This window comes from Poecilia reticulata, chromosome 22 (assembly GCF_904066995.2).
Source record: "Poecilia reticulata chromosome 22, P_reticulata-male-v2, whole genome shotgun sequence".
Lineage (NCBI taxonomy): Eukaryota > Metazoa > Chordata > Actinopteri > Cyprinodontiformes > Poeciliidae > Poecilia > Poecilia reticulata.
Window position 1 is genome coordinate 28,046,799 of NC_088851.1, and position 17,701 is coordinate 28,064,499.

The window sequence follows — 17,701 nt, forward strand, 5'->3', positions numbered from 1 at the left end:
AAATTTAACATAAAAAATGCTGTTAAATTACGGAAAGCTTGTGCCCAGAATTTCCGTAAAAAAACAGTAAAATGTACTGGCAGAAAATTACCAGTACATTTTACTGTTTTTTTACGGAATTTTTTAATACACATTGTAAAAAAACGGAAAATTTCAATTTATTATTTACAGAAGTGTTTGTGAATATACAGGACATTTACTGTAAAAATACGGAAAATTTCCATTATGGATTAACAGAAGTGCTGGTAAATTTAACATAAAAAATGCTGTTAAATTACGGAAAGCTTGTGCCCAGAATTTCCGTAAAAAAACAGTAAAATGTACTGGCAGAAAATTACCAGTACATTTTACTGTTTTTTTACGGAATTTTTTTTTACTGTGTACCACGTTCAAAGTCAGGGAGCTTTTTTGGTTTTGCCATCAGGAGGTCTTGACAGTGTAAAGACTTGACAGAAAATGACGGGTGATCTGTGCAGGCTTTGGCGCGCGCAGTCTCCGGTCGGAAGTCTGGAGCTTCAGATGCCCCAGGAACGGAGTTTCCAGGCCGAAAGCCAGTGGATCTCTGCGGGCTTCGGTGCGCACAGTCTCCGGTCTGGAGCTTTAGATGCCCCAGGAACGGAGGCAATCTTGCAGCAGGACTGTCTGCTGCAGGATGGCCGCCACCGCGCTAGCTAGCTGGCTGGCTAGCTAGCTAGCTAGGTAGCTAGCACACGTGGTGGTAACAAGCTACCCTGGAGCTGACACCCTTTTCCAACACTTTTAAAAGATGTGATACTTACCAGCTTTATTTAGTAGTGTTATTTATCTTTAATTTTTCATCCACAGACAGAAAAAGAGATTATGGGCCCCCCAAAGTCTCTTGCCGAGTGCCCCCTGTGCCTGTACTTTTTCCAGGTATCTCGGCAAGCACCTGATCACCAAGCACGGTGTGAAAAATGGGGAGGAGCGTAAAATCCTTCTCAACTATGGTTGGAGGAGGGTGAATATCCGCGGGCTCACCTGCCCCATCGAGGGATGTGGGTATGCCCGTTTTCGGCTGGACACCCATCTGTCCGAGATGGGCCATCCCGAGATGGAGGCGGGTGAGCTCGCCAAAATCATCGAGGGGGTGAAAAGGGATTTGACCACCAAGCAGCTCAGGGACCTGAGAGCGTCAAACCCAAACCCCCCGATGATCTCCTTCCTCAACCTCGAGCCCGAGGAGGAGGATGCGAGGGAGGGTGCATCGTGCAGCTCGCTGCCGGCCACATGCGGGAACTGCCAGGCGCTGCAGACTGACCTCCTGCAGCTGCAGAAGAAATTGAGGGTCCAGGCCAGGACCCTACAAAAAAAACGCAACCGGGTCAAGTACCTGGAGGAGGTATGCGACATTCATTCCCACAGTCAATGACCCATGTTACCTGCCTGTGTTTTTCCTTTCGGGCAGGACTGACTTCTGGCTGCGAGTTCTCCTGCTGCTGTTTCGCAGCAGGACATCCGGCAGGCGTCCTGCCTGCCATTTGCGAGCAGCAGACCCTGCACCTAAAAATGCATTTTCAATGAGTCAATTCATTTGTTTTTTTTTTTCTCTTGTCCTCAGCAGCTGCAGCAGCATCAGGCTGCGGGACTGCCTGGCCTCCCCCCACCCGGAGACCTCTTCGGAGGAGCAGGAGGACGACGAGGATCAGGAGGACCTCCCGCTCAACCAGGAGGCCAAGAGCAGCAGAGCTGGTGGAGTCCTGGCTCCATTTCGCTCCCTCCTGCCGGCAGTCGGTGAGTCACGTCCATCCGTCTGTCTGTGCTTGCCAAAATCTTACCTTACCTTCTCAAATGTCTTTTATGCAGTCCAGTACATGGAGTCGTACTGGGACCACCTGAAGGGCTCCAGCCACGGGAGGAAGCAGCAGGAGAACCAGCGCGCTCCAAGCTGGCCAGGATCCACCACTTCCTCAGTTTCCTGGCCAATGGCGGGAGATGGTCAACGACGTGGACTATGCTGGAAAATGTGCGCAGGATCTACGAGTAAGGCCCTCTCCGACGTACGCTGGCGAATGTTTTTTGGTGTCCTCTCGTTTAACTCTTACCGTTTTTTTCCTCCGGAGCAGATGGCTCCTGCGGAGGGGCGGCAAGGCGGTTACCACTGTAAAACTGTACTTCGTAAACATCATTGAGTTCATGGGTTTTTTCAAGGAGACCCCCCCGCCCACCTCCCGGGTTTCCAAGCGCACCCTGGTTGCTGTCTACAGGGCCCTGTCCTCAACAGTCTCCAGCCTGGGTCGACGGGTGGCCATCCGACAAATCCAGGTCAAGAGGGCAAAGCTGAGGCACCTGGTCCCGAAGCGTCACCTCCGCGCTTGCCGGGCCAGGTGCAAGGAGGAGATCCTCCGCGTCCTCGACCACTTGGAGAAGGACGTCACCTGGGATGACGTGAGGAAGTTCTACGCGCTCCTCTCCCTCTACATCTCCTGTGTCTACGGACACAGGACGGGCGTCCTCCAGAACATGACGGTTCTGGAGGTCGCCGAGGCCAGGAGTGCGAGGGACGAGGAGCTGGACAAGGGCTTCCTCATCAACGTCAAGGAGCACAAGACCAACCGAGCCTTTGGCTCGGCCCAGGTGTTCCTGACCCAGGAGGAGTTCGGGTGGGTGGAGCGGTGGCTCGCCGTCCGTGCCGGACTCAAGCCCAACACGGACCTGCTTATGTTTTCGGAGGGCAACAGGAGATTGAAACATCTCCTGTTGCCCATGCAGAAGGCATGGGCCCACTTGGGCTTGCCCGGCACCCCGACGGTGACAGACATCAGGACGTCCATTGCCACCTACAAGGCGAGGGATCACCTCCCTGCAGACCAGCGCATGGTGGTTAGTTCGGTAATGTGCCACGACATCTTGAAGGAGGGCCTGCTGCTTGCAAATGGCAGCACCTAAAAATGCATTTTCAATGAGTCAATTCATTTGTTTTTTTTCTCTCGTCTTCAGCAGCTTCAGTCTGCGGGACTGCCTGGCCTCCCTCCACCCGCCACCCACCCGGAGACCTCTTCCTAGGAGCAGGAGGACGAGGGGGACCACCCGCCCAACCAGGAGGCCAGGAGCAGCCGAGCTGGTCGAGTCCTGGCTCCATTCCGCTTCCTCCCGCCGGCAGTCGGTGAGTCACGTCCGTCCGTGCTTGCCCAAATCTTTCCTTACCTTCTCAAATTTCTTTTATGCAGTCCGGTACATGGAGTCCTACTGGGACCATTTGAAGGGCTCCAGCCACGGGAGGAAGCAGAAGGAGAACCAGGGCTCCAAGCTTGCGAGGATCCACCAGTTTGTCAGTTTCCTGGCAAATGGCGGGAGGTGGTCCTCGACGTGGACATCACTAGACAACGTGCGCAGGATCTACGAGTAAGGCCCTCTCAGATGTACGCTGGCGAATGTTTTTTGGTGTCCTCTCGTTTAACTCTTACCGTTTTTTTCCTCCGGAGCAGATGGCTCCTGCGGAGGGGCGGCAAGGCGGTTACCACTGTAAAACTGTACTTCGTAAACATCATTGAGTTCATGGGTTTTTTCAAGGAGACCCCCCCGCCCACCTCCCGGGTTTCCAAGCGCACCCTGGTTGCTGTCTACAGGGCCCTGTCCTCAACAGTCTCCAGCCTGGGTCGACGGGTGGCCATCCGACAAATCCAGGTCAAGAGGGCAAAGCTGAGGCACCTGGTCCCGAAGCGTCACCTCCGCGCTTGCCGGGCCAGGTGCAAGGAGGAGATCCTCCGCGTCCTCGACCACTTGGAGAAGGACGTCACCTGGGATGACGTGAGGAAGTTCTACGCGCTCCTCTCCCTCTACATCTCCTGTGTCTACGGACACAGGACGGGCGTCCTCCAGAACATGACGGTTCTGGAGGTCGCCGAGGCCAGGAGTGCGAGGGACGAGGAGCTGGACAAGGGCTTCCTCATCAACGTCAAGGAGCACAAGACCAACCGAGCCTTTGGCTCGGCCCAGGTGTTCCTGACCCAGGAGGAGTTCGGGTGGGTGGAGCGGTGGCTCGCCGTCCGTGCCGGACTCAAGCCCAACACGGACCTGCTTATGTTTTCGGAGGGCAACAGGAGATTGAAACATCTCCTGTTGCCCATGCAGAAGGCATGGGCCCACTTGGGCTTGCCCGGCACCCCGACGGTGACAGACATCAGGACGTCCATTGCCACCTACAAGGCGAGGGATCACCTCCCTGCAGACCAGCGCATGGTGGTTAGTTCGGTAATGTGCCACGACATCTTGAAGGAGGGCCTGCTGCTTGCAAATGGCAGCACCTAAAAATGCATTTTCAATGAGTCAATTCATTTGTTTTTTTCTCTCGTCTTCAGCAGCTTCAGTCTGCGGGACTGCCTGGCCTCCCTCCACCCGCCACCCACCCGGAGACCTCTTCCTAGGAGCAGGAGGACGAGGGGGACCACCCGCCCAACCAGGAGGCCAGGAGCAGCCGAGCTGGTCGAGTCCTGGCTCCATTCCGCTTCCTCCCGCCGGCAGTCGGTGAGTCACGTCCGTCCGTGCTTGCCCAAATCTTTCCTTACCTTCTCAAATTTCTTTTATGCAGTCCGGTACATGGAGTCCTACTGGGACCATTTGAAGGGCTCCAGCCACGGGAGGAAGCAGAAGGAGAACCAGGGCTCCAAGCTTGCGAGGATCCACCAGTTTGTCAGTTTCCTGGCAAATGGCGGGAGGTGGTCCTCGACGTGGACATCACTAGACAACGTGCGCAGGATCTACGAGTAAGGCCCTCTCAGATGTACGCTGGCGAATGTTTTTTGGTGTCCTCTCGTTTAACTCTTACCGTTTTTTTCCTCCGGAGCAGATGGCTCCTGCGGAGGGGCGGCAAGGCGGTTACCACTGTAAAACTGTACTTCGTAAACATCATTGAGTTCATGGGTTTTTTCAAGGAGACCCCCCCGCCCACCTCCCGGGTTTCCAAGCGCACCCTGGTTGCTGTCTACAGGGCCCTGTCCTCAACAGTCTCCAGCCTGGGTCGACGGGTGGCCATCCGACAAATCCAGGTCAAGAGGGCAAAGCTGAGGCACCTGGTCCCGAAGCGTCACCTCCGCGCTTGCCGGGCCAGGTGCAAGGAGGAGATCCTCCGCGTCCTCGACCACTTGGAGAAGGACGTCACCTGGGATGACGTGAGGAAGTTCTACGCGCTCCTCTCCCTCTACATCTCCTGTGTCTACGGACACAGGACGGGCGTCCTCCAGAACATGACGGTTCTGGAGGTCGCCGAGGCCAGGAGTGCGAGGGACGAGGAGCTGGACAAGGGCTTCCTCATCAACGTCAAGGAGCACAAGACCAACCGAGCCTTTGGCTCGGCCCAGGTGTTCCTGACCCAGGAGGAGTTCGGGTGGGTGGAGCGGTGGCTCGCCGTCCGTGCCGGACTCAAGCCCAACACGGACCTGCTTATGTTTTCGGAGGGCAACAGGAGATTGAAACATCTCCTGTTGCCCATGCAGAAGGCATGGGCCCACTTGGGCTTGCCCGGCACCCCGACGGTGACAGACATCAGGACGTCCATTGCCACCTACAAGGCGAGGGATCACCTCCCTGCAGACCAGCGCATGGTGGTTAGTTCGGTAATGTGCCACGACATCTTGAAGGAGGGCCTGCTGCTTGCAAATGGCAGCACCTAAAAATGCATTTTCAATGAGTCAATTCATTTGTTTTTTTTCTCTCGTCTTCAGCAGCTTCAGTCTGCGGGACTGCCTGGCCTCCCTCCACCCGCCACCCACCCGGAGACCTCTTCCTAGGAGCAGGAGGACGAGGGGGACCACCCGCCCAACCAGGAGGCCAGGAGCAGCCGAGCTGGTCGAGTCCTGGCTCCATTCCGCTTCCTCCCGCCGGCAGTCGGTGAGTCACGTCCGTCCGTGCTTGCCCAAATCTTTCCTTACCTTCTCAAATTTCTTTTATGCAGTCCGGTACATGGAGTCCTACTGGGACCATTTGAAGGGCTCCAGCCACGGGAGGAAGCAGAAGGAGAACCAGGGCTCCAAGCTTGCGAGGATCCACCAGTTTGTCAGTTTCCTGGCAAATGGCGGGAGGTGGTCCTCGACGTGGACATCACTAGACAACGTGCGCAGGATCTACGAGTAAGGCCCTCTCAGATGTACGCTGGCGAATGTTTTTTGGTGTCCTCTCGTTTAACTCTTACCGTTTTTTTCCTCCGGAGCAGATGGCTCCTGCGGAGGGGCGGCAAGGCGGTTACCACTGTAAAACTGTACTTCGTAAACATCATTGAGTTCATGGGTTTTTTCAAGGAGACCCCCCCGCCCACCTCCCGGGTTTCCAAGCGCACCCTGGTTGCTGTCTACAGGGCCCTGTCCTCAACAGTCTCCAGCCTGGGTCGACGGGTGGCCATCCGACAAATCCAGGTCAAGAGGGCAAAGCTGAGGCACCTGGTCCCGAAGCGTCACCTCCGCGCTTGCCGGGCCAGGTGCAAGGAGGAGATCCTCCGCGTCCTCGACCACTTGGAGAAGGACGTCACCTGGGATGACGTGAGGAAGTTCTACGCGCTCCTCTCCCTCTACATCTCCTGTGTCTACGGACACAGGACGGGCGTCCTCCAGAACATGACGGTTCTGGAGGTCGCCGAGGCCAGGAGTGCGAGGGACGAGGAGCTGGACAAGGGCTTCCTCATCAACGTCAAGGAGCACAAGACCAACCGAGCCTTTGGCTCGGCCCAGGTGTTCCTGACCCAGGAGGAGTTCGGGTGGGTGGAGCGGTGGCTCGCCGTCCGTGCCGGACTCAAGCCCAACACGGACCTGCTTATGTTTTCGGAGGGCAACAGGAGATTGAAACATCTCCTGTTGCCCATGCAGAAGGCATGGGCCCACTTGGGCTTGCCCGGCACCCCGACGGTGACAGACATCAGGACGTCCATTGCCACCTACAAGGCGAGGGATCACCTCCCTGCAGACCAGCGCATGGTGGTTAGTTCGGTAATGTGCCACGACATCTTGAAGGAGGGCCTGCTGCTTGCAAATGGCAGCACCTAAAAATGCATTTTCAATGAGTCAATTCATTTGTTTTTTTCTCTCGTCTTCAGCAGCTTCAGTCTGCGGGACTGCCTGGCCTCCCTCCACCCGCCACCCACCCGGAGACCTCTTCCTAGGAGCAGGAGGACGAGGGGGACCACCCGCCCAACCAGGAGGCCAGGAGCAGCCGAGCTGGTCGAGTCCTGGCTCCATTCCGCTTCCTCCCGCCGGCAGTCGGTGAGTCACGTCCGTCCGTGCTTGCCCAAATCTTTCCTTACCTTCTCAAATTTCTTTTATGCAGTCCGGTACATGGAGTCCTACTGGGACCATTTGAAGGGCTCCAGCCACGGGAGGAAGCAGAAGGAGAACCAGGGCTCCAAGCTTGCGAGGATCCACCAGTTTGTCAGTTTCCTGGCAAATGGCGGGAGGTGGTCCTCGACGTGGACATCACTAGACAACGTGCGCAGGATCTACGAGTAAGGCCCTCTCAGATGTACGCTGGCGAATGTTTTTTGGTGTCCTCTCGTTTAACTCTTACCGTTTTTTTCCTCCGGAGCAGATGGCTCCTGCGGAGGGGCGGCAAGGCGGTTACCACTGTAAAACTGTACTTCGTAAACATCATTGAGTTCATGGGTTTTTTCAAGGAGACCCCCCCGCCCACCTCCCGGGTTTCCAAGCGCACCCTGGTTGCTGTCTACAGGGCCCTGTCCTCAACAGTCTCCAGCCTGGGTCGACGGGTGGCCATCCGACAAATCCAGGTCAAGAGGGCAAAGCTGAGGCACCTGGTCCCGAAGCGTCACCTCCGCGCTTGCCGGGCCAGGTGCAAGGAGGAGATCCTCCGCGTCCTCGACCACTTGGAGAAGGACGTCACCTGGGATGACGTGAGGAAGTTCTACGCGCTCCTCTCCCTCTACATCTCCTGTGTCTACGGACACAGGACGGGCGTCCTCCAGAACATGACGGTTCTGGAGGTCGCCGAGGCCAGGAGTGCGAGGGACGAGGAGCTGGACAAGGGCTTCCTCATCAACGTCAAGGAGCACAAGACCAACCGAGCCTTTGGCTCGGCCCAGGTGTTCCTGACCCAGGAGGAGTTCGGGTGGGTGGAGCGGTGGCTCGCCGTCCGTGCCGGACTCAAGCCCAACACGGACCTGCTTATGTTTTCGGAGGGCAACAGGAGATTGAAACATCTCCTGTTGCCCATGCAGAAGGCATGGGCCCACTTGGGCTTGCCCGGCACCCCGACGGTGACAGACATCAGGACGTCCATTGCCACCTACAAGGCGAGGGATCACCTCCCTGCAGACCAGCGCATGGTGGTTAGTTCGGTAATGTGCCACGACATCTTGAAGGAGGGCCTGCTGCTTGCAAATGGCAGCACCTAAAAATGCATTTTCAATGAGTCAATTCATTTGTTTTTTTTCTCTCGTCTTCAGCAGCTTCAGTCTGCGGGACTGCCTGGCCTCCCTCCACCCGCCACCCACCCGGAGACCTCTTCCTAGGAGCAGGAGGACGAGGGGGACCACCCGCCCAACCAGGAGGCCAGGAGCAGCCGAGCTGGTCGAGTCCTGGCTCCATTCCGCTTCCTCCCGCCGGCAGTCGGTGAGTCACGTCCGTCCGTGCTTGCCCAAATCTTTCCTTACCTTCTCAAATTTCTTTTATGCAGTCCGGTACATGGAGTCCTACTGGGACCATTTGAAGGGCTCCAGCCACGGGAGGAAGCAGAAGGAGAACCAGGGCTCCAAGCTTGCGAGGATCCACCAGTTTGTCAGTTTCCTGGCAAATGGCGGGAGGTGGTCCTCGACGTGGACATCACTAGACAACGTGCGCAGGATCTACGAGTAAGGCCCTCTCAGATGTACGCTGGCGAATGTTTTTTGGTGTCCTCTCGTTTAACTCTTACCGTTTTTTTCCTCCGGAGCAGATGGCTCCTGCGGAGGGGCGGCAAGGCGGTTACCACTGTAAAACTGTACTTCGTAAACATCATTGAGTTCATGGGTTTTTTCAAGGAGACCCCCCCGCCCACCTCCCGGGTTTCCAAGCGCACCCTGGTTGCTGTCTACAGGGCCCTGTCCTCAACAGTCTCCAGCCTGGGTCGACGGGTGGCCATCCGACAAATCCAGGTCAAGAGGGCAAAGCTGAGGCACCTGGTCCCGAAGCGTCACCTCCGCGCTTGCCGGGCCAGGTGCAAGGAGGAGATCCTCCGCGTCCTCGACCACTTGGAGAAGGACGTCACCTGGGATGACGTGAGGAAGTTCTACGCGCTCCTCTCCCTCTACATCTCCTGTGTCTACGGACACAGGACGGGCGTCCTCCAGAACATGACGGTTCTGGAGGTCGCCGAGGCCAGGAGTGCGAGGGACGAGGAGCTGGACAAGGGCTTCCTCATCAACGTCAAGGAGCACAAGACCAACCGAGCCTTTGGCTCGGCCCAGGTGTTCCTGACCCAGGAGGAGTTCGGGTGGGTGGAGCGGTGGCTCGCCGTCCGTGCCGGACTCAAGCCCAACACGGACCTGCTTATGTTTTCGGAGGGCAACAGGAGATTGAAACATCTCCTGTTGCCCATGCAGAAGGCATGGGCCCACTTGGGCTTGCCCGGCACCCCGACGGTGACAGACATCAGGACGTCCATTGCCACCTACAAGGCGAGGGATCACCTCCCTGCAGACCAGCGCATGGTGGTTAGTTCGGTAATGTGCCACGACATCTTGAAGGAGGGCCTGCTGCTTGCAAATGGCAGCACCTAAAAATGCATTTTCAATGAGTCAATTCATTTGTTTTTTTTCTCTCGTCTTCAGCAGCTTCAGTCTGCGGGACTGCCTGGCCTCCCTCCACCCGCCACCCACCCGGAGACCTCTTCCTAGGAGCAGGAGGACGAGGGGGACCACCCGCCCAACCAGGAGGCCAGGAGCAGCCGAGCTGGTCGAGTCCTGGCTCCATTCCGCTTCCTCCCGCCGGCAGTCGGTGAGTCACGTCCGTCCGTGCTTGCCCAAATCTTTCCTTACCTTCTCAAATTTCTTTTATGCAGTCCGGTACATGGAGTCCTACTGGGACCATTTGAAGGGCTCCAGCCACGGGAGGAAGCAGAAGGAGAACCAGGGCTCCAAGCTTGCGAGGATCCACCAGTTTGTCAGTTTCCTGGCAAATGGCGGGAGGTGGTCCTCGACGTGGACATCACTAGACAACGTGCGCAGGATCTACGAGTAAGGCCCTCTCAGATGTACGCTGGCGAATGTTTTTTGGTGTCCTCTCGTTTAACTCTTACCGTTTTTTTCCTCCGGAGCAGATGGCTCCTGCGGAGGGGCGGCAAGGCGGTTACCACTGTAAAACTGTACTTCGTAACATCATTGAGTTCATGGGTTTTTTCAAGGAGACCCCCCCGCCCACCTCCCGGGTTTCCAAGCGCACCCTGGTTGCTGTCTACAGGGCCCTGTCCTCAACAGTCTCCAGCCTGGGTCGACGGGTGGCCATCCGACAAATCCAGGTCAAGAGGGCAAAGCTGAGGCACCTGGTCCCGAAGCGTCACCTCCGCGCTTGCCGGGCCAGGTGCAAGGAGGAGATCCTCCGCGTCCTCGACCACTTGGAGAAGGACGTCACCTGGGATGACGTGAGGAAGTTCTACGCGCTCCTCTCCCTCTACATCTCCTGTGTCTACGGACACAGGACGGGCGTCCTCCAGAACATGACGGTTCTGGAGGTCGCCGAGGCCAGGAGTGCGAGGGACGAGGAGCTGGACAAGGGCTTCCTCATCAACGTCAAGGAGCACAAGACCAACCGAGCCTTTGGCTCGGCCCAGGTGTTCCTGACCCAGGAGGAGTTCGGGTGGGTGGAGCGGTGGCTCGCCGTCCGTGCCGGACTCAAGCCCAACACGGACCTGCTTATGTTTTCGGAGGGCAACAGGAGATTGAAACATCTCCTGTTGCCCATGCAGAAGGCATGGGCCCACTTGGGCTTGCCCGGCACCCCGACGGTGACAGACATCAGGACGTCCATTGCCACCTACAAGGCGAGGGATCACCTCCCTGCAGACCAGCGCATGGTGGTTAGTTCGGTAATGTGCCACGACATCTTGAAGGAGGGCCTGCTGCTTGCAAATGGCAGCACCTAAAAATGCATTTTCAATGAGTCAATTCATTTGTTTTTTTTCTCTCGTCTTCAGCAGCTTCAGTCTGCGGGACTGCCTGGCCTCCCTCCACCCGCCACCCACCCGGAGACCTCTTCCTAGGAGCAGGAGGACGAGGGGGACCACCCGCCCAACCAGGAGGCCAGGAGCAGCCGAGCTGGTCGAGTCCTGGCTCCATTCCGCTTCCTCCCGCCGGCAGTCGGTGAGTCACGTCCGTCCGTGCTTGCCCAAATCTTTCCTTACCTTCTCAAATTTCTTTTATGCAGTCCGGTACATGGAGTCCTACTGGGACCATTTGAAGGGCTCCAGCCACGGGAGGAAGCAGAAGGAGAACCAGGGCTCCAAGCTTGCGAGGATCCACCAGTTTGTCAGTTTCCTGGCAAATGGCGGGAGGTGGTCCTCGACGTGGACATCACTAGACAACGTGCGCAGGATCTACGAGTAAGGCCCTCTCAGATGTACGCTGGCGAATGTTTTTTGGTGTCCTCTCGTTTAACTCTTACCGTTTTTTTCCTCCGGAGCAGATGGCTCCTGCGGAGGGGCGGCAAGGCGGTTACCACTGTAAAACTGTACTTCGTAAACATCATTGAGTTCATGGGTTTTTTCAAGGAGACCCCCCGCCCACCTCCCGGGTTTCCAAGCGCACCCTGGTTGCTGTCTACAGGGCCCTGTCCTCAACAGTCTCCAGCCTGGGTCGACGGGTGGCCATCCGACAAATCCAGGTCAAGAGGGCAAAGCTGAGGCACCTGGTCCCGAAGCGTCACCTCCGCGCTTGCCGGGCCAGGTGCAGGGAGGAGATCCTCCGCGTCCTCGACCACTTGGAGAAGGACGTCACCTGGGATGACGTGAGGAAGTTCTACGCGCTCCTCTCCCTCTACATCTCCTGTGTCTACGGACACAGGACGGGCGTCCTCCAGAACATGACGGTTCTGGAGGTCGCCGAGGCCAGGAGTGCGAGGGACGAGGAGCTGGACAAGGGCTTCCTCATCAACGTCAAGGAGCACAGACCAACCGAGCCTTTGGCTCGGCCCAGGTGTTCCTGACCCAGGAGGAGTTCGGGTGGGTGGAGCGGTGGCTCGCCGTCCGTGCCGGACTCAAGCCCAACACGGACCTGCTTATGTTTTCGGAGGGCAACAGGAGATTGAAACATCTCCTGTTGCCCATGCAGAAGGCATGGGCCCACTTGGGCTTGCCCGGCACCCCGACGGTGACAGACATCAGGACGTCCATTGCCACCTACAAGGCGAGGGATCACCTCCCTGCAGACCAGCGCATGGTGGTTAGTTCGGTAATGTGCCACGACATCTTGAAGGAGGGCCTGCTGCTTGCAAATGGCAGCACCTAAAAATGCATTTTCAATGAGTCAATTCATTTGTTTTTTTTCTCTCGTCTTCAGCAGCTTCAGTCTGCGGGACTGCCTGGCCTCCCTCCACCCGCCACCCACCCGGAGACCTCTTCCTAGGAGCAGGAGGACGAGGGGGACCACCCGCCCAACCAGGAGGCCAGGAGCAGCCGAGCTGGTCGAGTCCTGGCTCCATTCCGCTTCCTCCCGCCGGCAGTCGGTGAGTCACGTCCGTCCGTGCTTGCCCAAATCTTTCCTTACCTTCTCAAATTTCTTTTATGCAGTCCGGTACATGGAGTCCTACTGGGACCATTTGAAGGGCTCCAGCCACGGGAGGAAGCAGAAGGAGAACCAGGGCTCCAAGCTTGCGAGGATCCACCAGTTTGTCAGTTTCCTGGCAAATGGCGGGAGGTGGTCCTCGACGTGGACATCACTAGACAACGTGCGCAGGATCTACGAGTAAGGCCCTCTCAGATGTACGCTGGCGAATGTTTTTTGGTGTCCTCTCGTTTAACTCTTACCGTTTTTTTCCTCCGGAGCAGATGGCTCCTGCGGAGGGGCGGCAAGGCGGTTACCACTGTAAAACTGTACTTCGTAAACATCATTGAGTTCATGGGTTTTTTCAAGGAGACCCCCCGCCCACCTCCCGGGTTTCCAAGCGCACCCTGGTTGCTGTCGACAGGGCCCTGTCCTCAACAGTCTGCAGCCTGGGTCGACGGGTGGCCATCCGACAAATCCAGGTCAAGAGGGCAAAGCTGAGGCACCTGGTCCCGAAGCGTCACATCCACGCTTGCCGGGCCAGGTGCAGGGAGGAGATCCTCCGCGTCCTCGACCACTTGGAGAAGGACGTCACTGGGATGACGTGAGGAAGTTCTACGCGCTCCTCTCCCTCTACATCTCCTGTGTCTACGGACACAGGACGGGCGTCCTCCAGAACATGACGGTTCTGGAGGTCGCCGAGGCCAGGAGTGCGAGGGACGAGGAGCTGGACAAGGGCTTCCTCATCAACGTCAAGGAGCACAAGACCAACCGAGCCTTTGGCTCGGCCCAGGTGTTCCTGACCAGGAGGAGTTCGGGTGGGTGGAGCAGTGGCTCGCCGTCCGTGCCGGACTCCAGCCCAACACGGACCTGCTTATGTTTTCGGAGGGCAACAGGAGATTGAAACATCTCCTGTTGCCATGCAGAAGGCATGGCCCACTTGGGCTTGCCGGCACCCCGACGGTGACAGACATCAGGACGTCCATTGCCACCTACAAGGCGAGGGATCACCTCCCTGCAGACCAGCGCATGGTGGTTAGTTCGGTAATGTGCCACGACATCTTGAAGGAGGGCCTGCTGCTTGCAAATGGCAGCACCTAAAAATGCATTTTCAATGAGTCAATTCATTTGTTTTTTTTCTCTCGTCTTCAGCAGCTTCAGTCTGCGGGACTGCCTGGCCTCCCTCCACCCGCCACCCACCCGGAGACCTCTTCCTAGGAGCAGGAGGACGAGGGGGACCACCGCCCAACCAGGAGGCCAGGAGCAGCCGAGCTGGTCGAGTCCTGGCTCCATTCCGCTTCCTCCCGCCGGCAGTCGGTGAGTCACGTCCGTCCGTGCTTGCCCAAATCTTTCCTTACCTTCTCAAATTTCTTTTATGCAGTCCGGTACATGGAGTCCTACTGGGACCATTTGAAGGGCTCCAGCCACGGGAGGAAGCAGAAGGAGAACCAGGGCTCCAAGCTTGCGAGGATCCACCAGTTTGTCAGTTTCCTGGCAAATGGCGGGAGGTGGTCCTCGACGTGGACATCACTAGACAACGTGCGCAGGATCTACGAGTAAGGCCCTCTCAGATGTACGCTGGCGAATGTTTTTTGGTGTCCTCTCGTTTAACTCTTACCGTTTTTTTCCTCCGGAGCAGATGGCTCCTGCGGAGGGGCGGCAAGGCGGTTACCACTGTAAACTGTACTTCGTAAACATCATTGAGTTCATGGGTTTTTCAAGGAGACCCCCCGCCCACCTCCCGGGTTTCCAAGCGCACCCTGGTTGCTGTCCACAGGCCCTGTCCTCAACAGTCTCCAGCCTGGGTCGACGGGTGGCCATCCGACAAATCCAGGTCAAGAGGGCAAAGCTGAGGCACCTGGTCCCAAAGCGTCACCTCCACGCTTGCCGGGCCAGGTGCAAGGAGGAGATCCTCCGCGTCCTCGACCACTTGGAGAAGGACGTCACCTGGATGACGTGAGGAAGTTCTACGCGCTCCTCTCCCTCTACATCTCCTGTGTCTACGGACACAGGACGGGCGTCCTCCAGAACATGACGGTTCTGGAGGTCGCCGAGGCCAGGAGTGCGAGGACGAGGAGCTGGACAAGGGCTTCCTCATCAACGTCAAGGAGCACAAGACCAACCGAGCCTTTGGCTCGGCCCAGGTGTTCCTGACCAGGAGGAGTTCGGGTGGGTGGAGCAGTGGCTCGCCGTCCGTGCCGGACTCCAGCCCAACACGGACCTGCTTATGTTTTCGGAGGGCAACAGGAGATTGAACATCTCCTGTTGCCCATGCAGAAGGCATGGGCCCACTTGGGCTTGCCCGGCACCCCGACGGTGACAGACATCAGGACGTCCATTGCCACCTACAGGCGAGGGATCACCTCCCTGCAGACCAGCGCATGGTGGTTAGTTCGGTAATGTGCCACGACATCTTGAAGGAGGGCCTACTGCTTGCAAATGGCAGCACCTAAAATGCATTTTCAATGAGTCAATTCATTTGTTTTTTTTCTCTCGTCTTCAGCAGCTTCAGTCTGCGGGACTGCCTGGCCTCCCTCCACCCGCCACCCACCCGGAGACCTCTTCCGAGGAGCAGGAGGACGAGGGGACCACCCGCCCAACCAGGAGGCCAGGAGCAGCCGAGCTGGTCGAGTCCTGGCTCCATTCCGCTTCCTCCCGCCGGCAGTCGGTGAGTCACGTCCGTCCGTGCTTGCCCAAATCTTTCCTTACCTTCTCAAATTTCTTTTATGCAGTCCGGTACATGGAGTCCTACTGGGACCATTTGAAGGGCTCCAGCCACGGGAGGAAGCAGAAGGAGAACCAGGGCTCCAAGCTTGCGAGGATCCACCAGTTTGTCAGTTTCCTGGCAAATGGCGGGAGGTGGTCCTCGACGTGGACATCACTAGACAACGTGCGCAGGATCTACGAGTAAGGCCCTCTCAGATGTACGCTGGCGAATGTTTTTTGGTGTCCTCTCGTTTAACTCTTACCGTTTTTTTCCTCCGGAGCAGATGGCTCCTGCGGAGGGGCGGCAAGGCGGTTACCACTGTAAAACTGTACTTCGTAAACATCATTGAGTTCATGGGTTTTTTCAAGGAGACCCCCCCGCCCACCTCCCGGGTTTCCAAGCGCACCCTGGTTGCTGTCCACAGGGCCCTGTCCTCAACAGTCTCCGGCCTGGGTCGACGGGTGGCCATCAGGCAAATCCAGGTGAAGAGGGCAAAGCTGAGGCACCTGGTCCCGAAGCGTCACCTCCGCGCTTGCCGGGCCAGGTGCAGGGAGGAGATCCTTTGCGTCCTCGGTGAGTTAGACTTTTGTTACTTCAAGTGTGTGTGTGTGTCGTTCCTGTGTCCAGGCCTTTGAATGGGTTTCCTTGAATTTTTTTCCCCTCTTTTCAGACAAGCTGGAGAAGGACTCCACCTGGGATCTGATGAGGAAGTTCTACGTGCTCCTCTCCCTCTACATCTCCTGCGTCTACGGACACAGGACCGGCGTCCTCCAGAATATGACCGTTCAGGAGGTCTCTCATCCCTCATCGAGGGATGAGGAGCAAGACGAGGGCTTCCTCATCAATGTAGGTCAAAGGATGCAGTGTTCCTGCTGTCATCTAGGATCATCACTCGCTGCTGTGGACATCCCGCAGCAGTGAGTCCTGCCGTGGAATGGCAGGGAGGAACCCAACCCCCCTCTCTCTCTCCCATCCAAAAGGTTAAGGAACACAAGACCAACCGAGCCTTCGGCTCAGCAAAGGTCTACCTCACCCCGGAGGAGTTCAGGTGGCTCGAGAGGTGGCTCGCGGTCCTCGCCGGGCTTAAGACCTCGACGGACCTAGTCATATTTACAGAAGGCAACAGGAGGTTGAAGCATCTCCTGTTGCCCATCCAGAAGGCATGGTCCAACTTGGGCTTGCCCACCGCCCCGACCGTCACGGACATCCGCACCTCCATCGCCACCTACGTAAGTGATCATCTAACGTTTTGCGTTTAATAACGGTACGCAACAAGGAAATGTTGAAAACTTTTCTTTATTTCCGAAGGCGAGGGATCACCTCCCTCCCGACCAGCGCATGGTAATAAGTGGCATCATGTGTCATGATGTCTCGACCGCCGAAAAATATTATGCGGCGGACCAGTCCTGCAGCCAGCTCGCCGCCATTCGCAAGACATTTGACAGCCTGACAGACCCCGGGAAAAGGTGGGGGAAATCCTCCTCACGCCAAAAGATGGGTTTTCACGTGTCCTCGACTTACCTGCCTCCTCGAGGGTTAGGGGAACTGATTTCTCCTCCATCTGGAGGAGAAGGGAGCACTCGCCATCCAGCCCGGAGGACCACCCCAATCCCAGTCCCTATTTGGACCACGAAAACGTGGACGACGGCCACGTCGTCCAACCATTCTCCAGTTTTCATCCATTTTGATTTTTTTATATTGTTGTTTGTGTCTCAAAGTGTCCTGTTTGTGCTTCTATAAACAATTTCTTTTTAAATAACTAAAGGAGGGTTTCTGTTTCGAAACAATACGTAAAATAAAATTTCAAAAAGAGAAAAAAAACAAAATACCCAAAAGGGGAAAACTCTATTTCTAATATCTTTTTATAAGTCCTATTTTTTGGGGACTTGTTTTTTTTGGTATTATTTTTTTTATTGTTTTTAAATTTTTAAGAAAGTATTATTTACAAAAAAAGAAGGGTGCCAACAGCAACGTTTCGACCTAACTAAAGGTCTTCATCAGGCCTGGCACCAAACTAATTCAACTGAGCTCTGAGAGGTCCTTCCACTTCAGTAGCTGAAACAGAAATGAGGAGAGCAGAGACGTCCCTCTATTTATGAGCTCTCCCCAGGGCAAGGCTCCGCCCCCAACTGTAAGGTCACCTCCCTTCGTGACTTCGTTGGAAACTGAAACTTATGGTATTGAACTAAAAGGGAGGAATTAAAAGGAAATAAGATTATAAAATAATAAATTTAAATAAAAAACAATAAATTAGGGTTATAATAAAGAAAATTTGGTTAGGTTTAGAATTTAATAAAATTGGA

The 17,701-nt window shown here is 56.3% G+C and overlaps 5 protein-coding genes and 1 long non-coding RNA gene across 31 annotated transcripts; all 6 read left to right on the forward strand.

Annotated features, from left to right (window-relative positions):
- The first annotated feature begins 513 nt into the window (after positions 1 to 513).
- On the forward strand, positions 514 to 3,089 carry LOC145550021 (uncharacterized). The gene is made up of 4 exons (XM_081603331.1): positions 514 to 1,752; positions 1,825 to 2,001; positions 2,085 to 2,850; positions 2,959 to 3,089. The coding sequence occupies exons 2-4, from the start codon at positions 1,973 to 1,975 to the stop codon at positions 3,022 to 3,024; spliced, it is 861 nt and encodes a 286-aa protein (XP_081459457.1). The 5' UTR covers positions 514 to 1,752; positions 1,825 to 1,972; the 3' UTR covers positions 3,025 to 3,089.
- Positions 3,004 to 7,285, forward strand: LOC145550020 (uncharacterized). Of its 14 annotated transcripts, none has more exons than XR_014085855.1 (5): positions 3,004 to 3,124; positions 3,189 to 3,363; positions 3,447 to 3,983; positions 4,093 to 4,212; positions 4,320 to 4,562. XR_014085855.1 is itself a non-coding variant. In XM_081603328.1 (4 exons), the coding sequence occupies exons 2-4, from the start codon at positions 3,197 to 3,199 to the stop codon at positions 4,383 to 4,385; spliced, it is 999 nt and encodes a 332-aa protein (XP_081459454.1). In that variant the 5' UTR covers positions 3,004 to 3,124; positions 3,189 to 3,196; the 3' UTR covers positions 4,386 to 4,562. The 14 variants fall into 14 exon arrangements, 3 of the variants coding, with proteins under 3 accessions (XP_081459454.1, XP_081459453.1, XP_081459455.1); XR_014085858.1 differs by having other exon boundaries at positions 4,323 to 4,562; XR_014085861.1 differs by having other exon boundaries at positions 4,093 to 4,203.
- LOC145550019 (uncharacterized) lies at positions 7,088 to 10,310 on the forward strand. Of its 11 annotated transcripts, none has more exons than XR_014085846.1 (7): positions 8,450 to 8,570; positions 8,635 to 8,809; positions 8,893 to 9,429; positions 9,539 to 9,658; positions 9,767 to 9,932; positions 9,997 to 10,171; positions 10,255 to 10,310. XR_014085846.1 is itself a non-coding variant. In XM_081603326.1 (4 exons), the coding sequence occupies exons 2-4, from the start codon at positions 7,281 to 7,283 to the stop codon at positions 8,468 to 8,470; spliced, it is 999 nt and encodes a 332-aa protein (XP_081459452.1). In that variant the 5' UTR covers positions 7,088 to 7,208; positions 7,273 to 7,280; the 3' UTR covers positions 8,471 to 8,647. The 11 variants fall into 11 exon arrangements, 1 of the variants encoding a protein (XP_081459452.1); XR_014085848.1 differs by having other exon boundaries at positions 9,770 to 9,932; XR_014085849.1 differs by having other exon boundaries at positions 9,539 to 9,649.
- A 10-nt stretch (positions 10,311 to 10,320) lies between these two features.
- Positions 10,321 to 11,704, forward strand: LOC145550022 (uncharacterized). 3 transcript variants are annotated; one of them, XM_081603332.1, is made up of 4 exons: positions 10,321 to 11,019; positions 11,128 to 11,293; positions 11,358 to 11,532; positions 11,616 to 11,704. In XM_081603332.1, the coding sequence occupies exons 1-2, from the start codon at positions 10,324 to 10,326 to the stop codon at positions 11,191 to 11,193; spliced, it is 762 nt and encodes a 253-aa protein (XP_081459458.1). In that variant the 5' UTR covers positions 10,321 to 10,323; the 3' UTR covers positions 11,194 to 11,293; positions 11,358 to 11,532; positions 11,616 to 11,704. The 3 variants fall into 3 exon arrangements, with proteins under 3 accessions (XP_081459458.1, XP_081459459.1, XP_081459460.1); XM_081603333.1 differs by having other exon boundaries at positions 11,131 to 11,293; XM_081603334.1 differs by having other exon boundaries at positions 10,321 to 11,010.
- A 2,228-nt stretch (positions 11,705 to 13,932) lies between these two features.
- Positions 13,933 to 14,372, forward strand: LOC145549973 (uncharacterized). Its single transcript, XR_014085769.1, has 3 exons — positions 13,933 to 14,008; positions 14,073 to 14,247; positions 14,331 to 14,372. It is a non-coding gene; the product is annotated as an uncharacterized LOC145549973 (long non-coding RNA).
- Positions 14,373 to 14,399: 27 nt separating this feature from the next.
- LOC145550071 (uncharacterized) lies at positions 14,400 to 17,208 on the forward strand. The gene is made up of 9 exons (XM_081603518.1): positions 14,400 to 14,633; positions 14,704 to 14,860; positions 14,969 to 15,082; positions 15,195 to 15,359; positions 15,424 to 15,598; positions 15,682 to 15,971; positions 16,069 to 16,244; positions 16,379 to 16,627; positions 16,707 to 17,208. Exons 1-9 carry the CDS (start codon positions 14,400 to 14,402, stop codon positions 17,136 to 17,138), a joined length of 1,992 nt encoding a protein of 663 aa, XP_081459644.1. The 3' UTR covers positions 17,139 to 17,208.
- Positions 17,209 to 17,701: the final 493 nt, after the last annotated feature.

Bases quoted from the DNA above. Each gene is read 5' to 3' on its own strand.
- LOC145550021 (XM_081603331.1), top strand. From the start codon at position 1,973: ATGCTGGAAAATGTGCGCAGGATCTACGA. The intron at 2,002-2,084 runs GTAAGGCCCTCT...CCTCCGGAGCAG, and splicing joins AATGTGCGCAGGATCTACGA to ATGGCTCCTGCGGAGGGGCG. The intron at 2,851-2,958 runs GTAATGTGCCAC...TCTCGTCTTCAG, and splicing joins AGCGCATGGTGGTTAGTTCG to CAGCTTCAGTCTGCGGGACT.
- LOC145550020 (XM_081603328.1), top strand. From the start codon at position 3,197: ATGGAGTCCTACTGGGACCATTTGAAGGGCTCCAGCCACGGGAGGAAG. The intron at 3,364-3,446 runs GTAAGGCCCTCT...CCTCCGGAGCAG, and splicing joins AACGTGCGCAGGATCTACGA to ATGGCTCCTGCGGAGGGGCG. The intron at 4,213-4,319 runs GTAATGTGCCAC...TCTCGTCTTCAG, and splicing joins AGCGCATGGTGGTTAGTTCG to CAGCTTCAGTCTGCGGGACT.
- LOC145550019 (XM_081603326.1), top strand. From the start codon at position 7,281: ATGGAGTCCTACTGGGACCATTTGAAGGGCTCCAGCCACGGGAGGAAG. The intron at 7,448-7,530 runs GTAAGGCCCTCT...CCTCCGGAGCAG, and splicing joins AACGTGCGCAGGATCTACGA to ATGGCTCCTGCGGAGGGGCG. The intron at 8,297-8,404 runs GTAATGTGCCAC...TCTCGTCTTCAG, and splicing joins AGCGCATGGTGGTTAGTTCG to CAGCTTCAGTCTGCGGGACT.
- LOC145550022 (XM_081603332.1), top strand. From the start codon at position 10,324: ATGGGTTTTTTCAAGGAGACCCCCCCGCCCACCTCCCGGGTTTCCAAG. The intron at 11,020-11,127 runs GTAATGTGCCAC...TCTCGTCTTCAG, and splicing joins AGCGCATGGTGGTTAGTTCG to CAGCTTCAGTCTGCGGGACT.
- LOC145550071 (XM_081603518.1), top strand. From the start codon at position 14,400: ATGGGTTTTTCAAGGAGACCCCCCGCCCACCTCCCGGGTTTCCAAGCG. The intron at 14,634-14,703 runs GTCACCTGGATG...CTACGGACACAG, and splicing joins TCGACCACTTGGAGAAGGAC to GACGGGCGTCCTCCAGAACA. The intron at 14,861-14,968 runs GTGGGTGGAGCA...TTGCCCATGCAG, and splicing joins CCTGACCAGGAGGAGTTCGG to AAGGCATGGGCCCACTTGGG.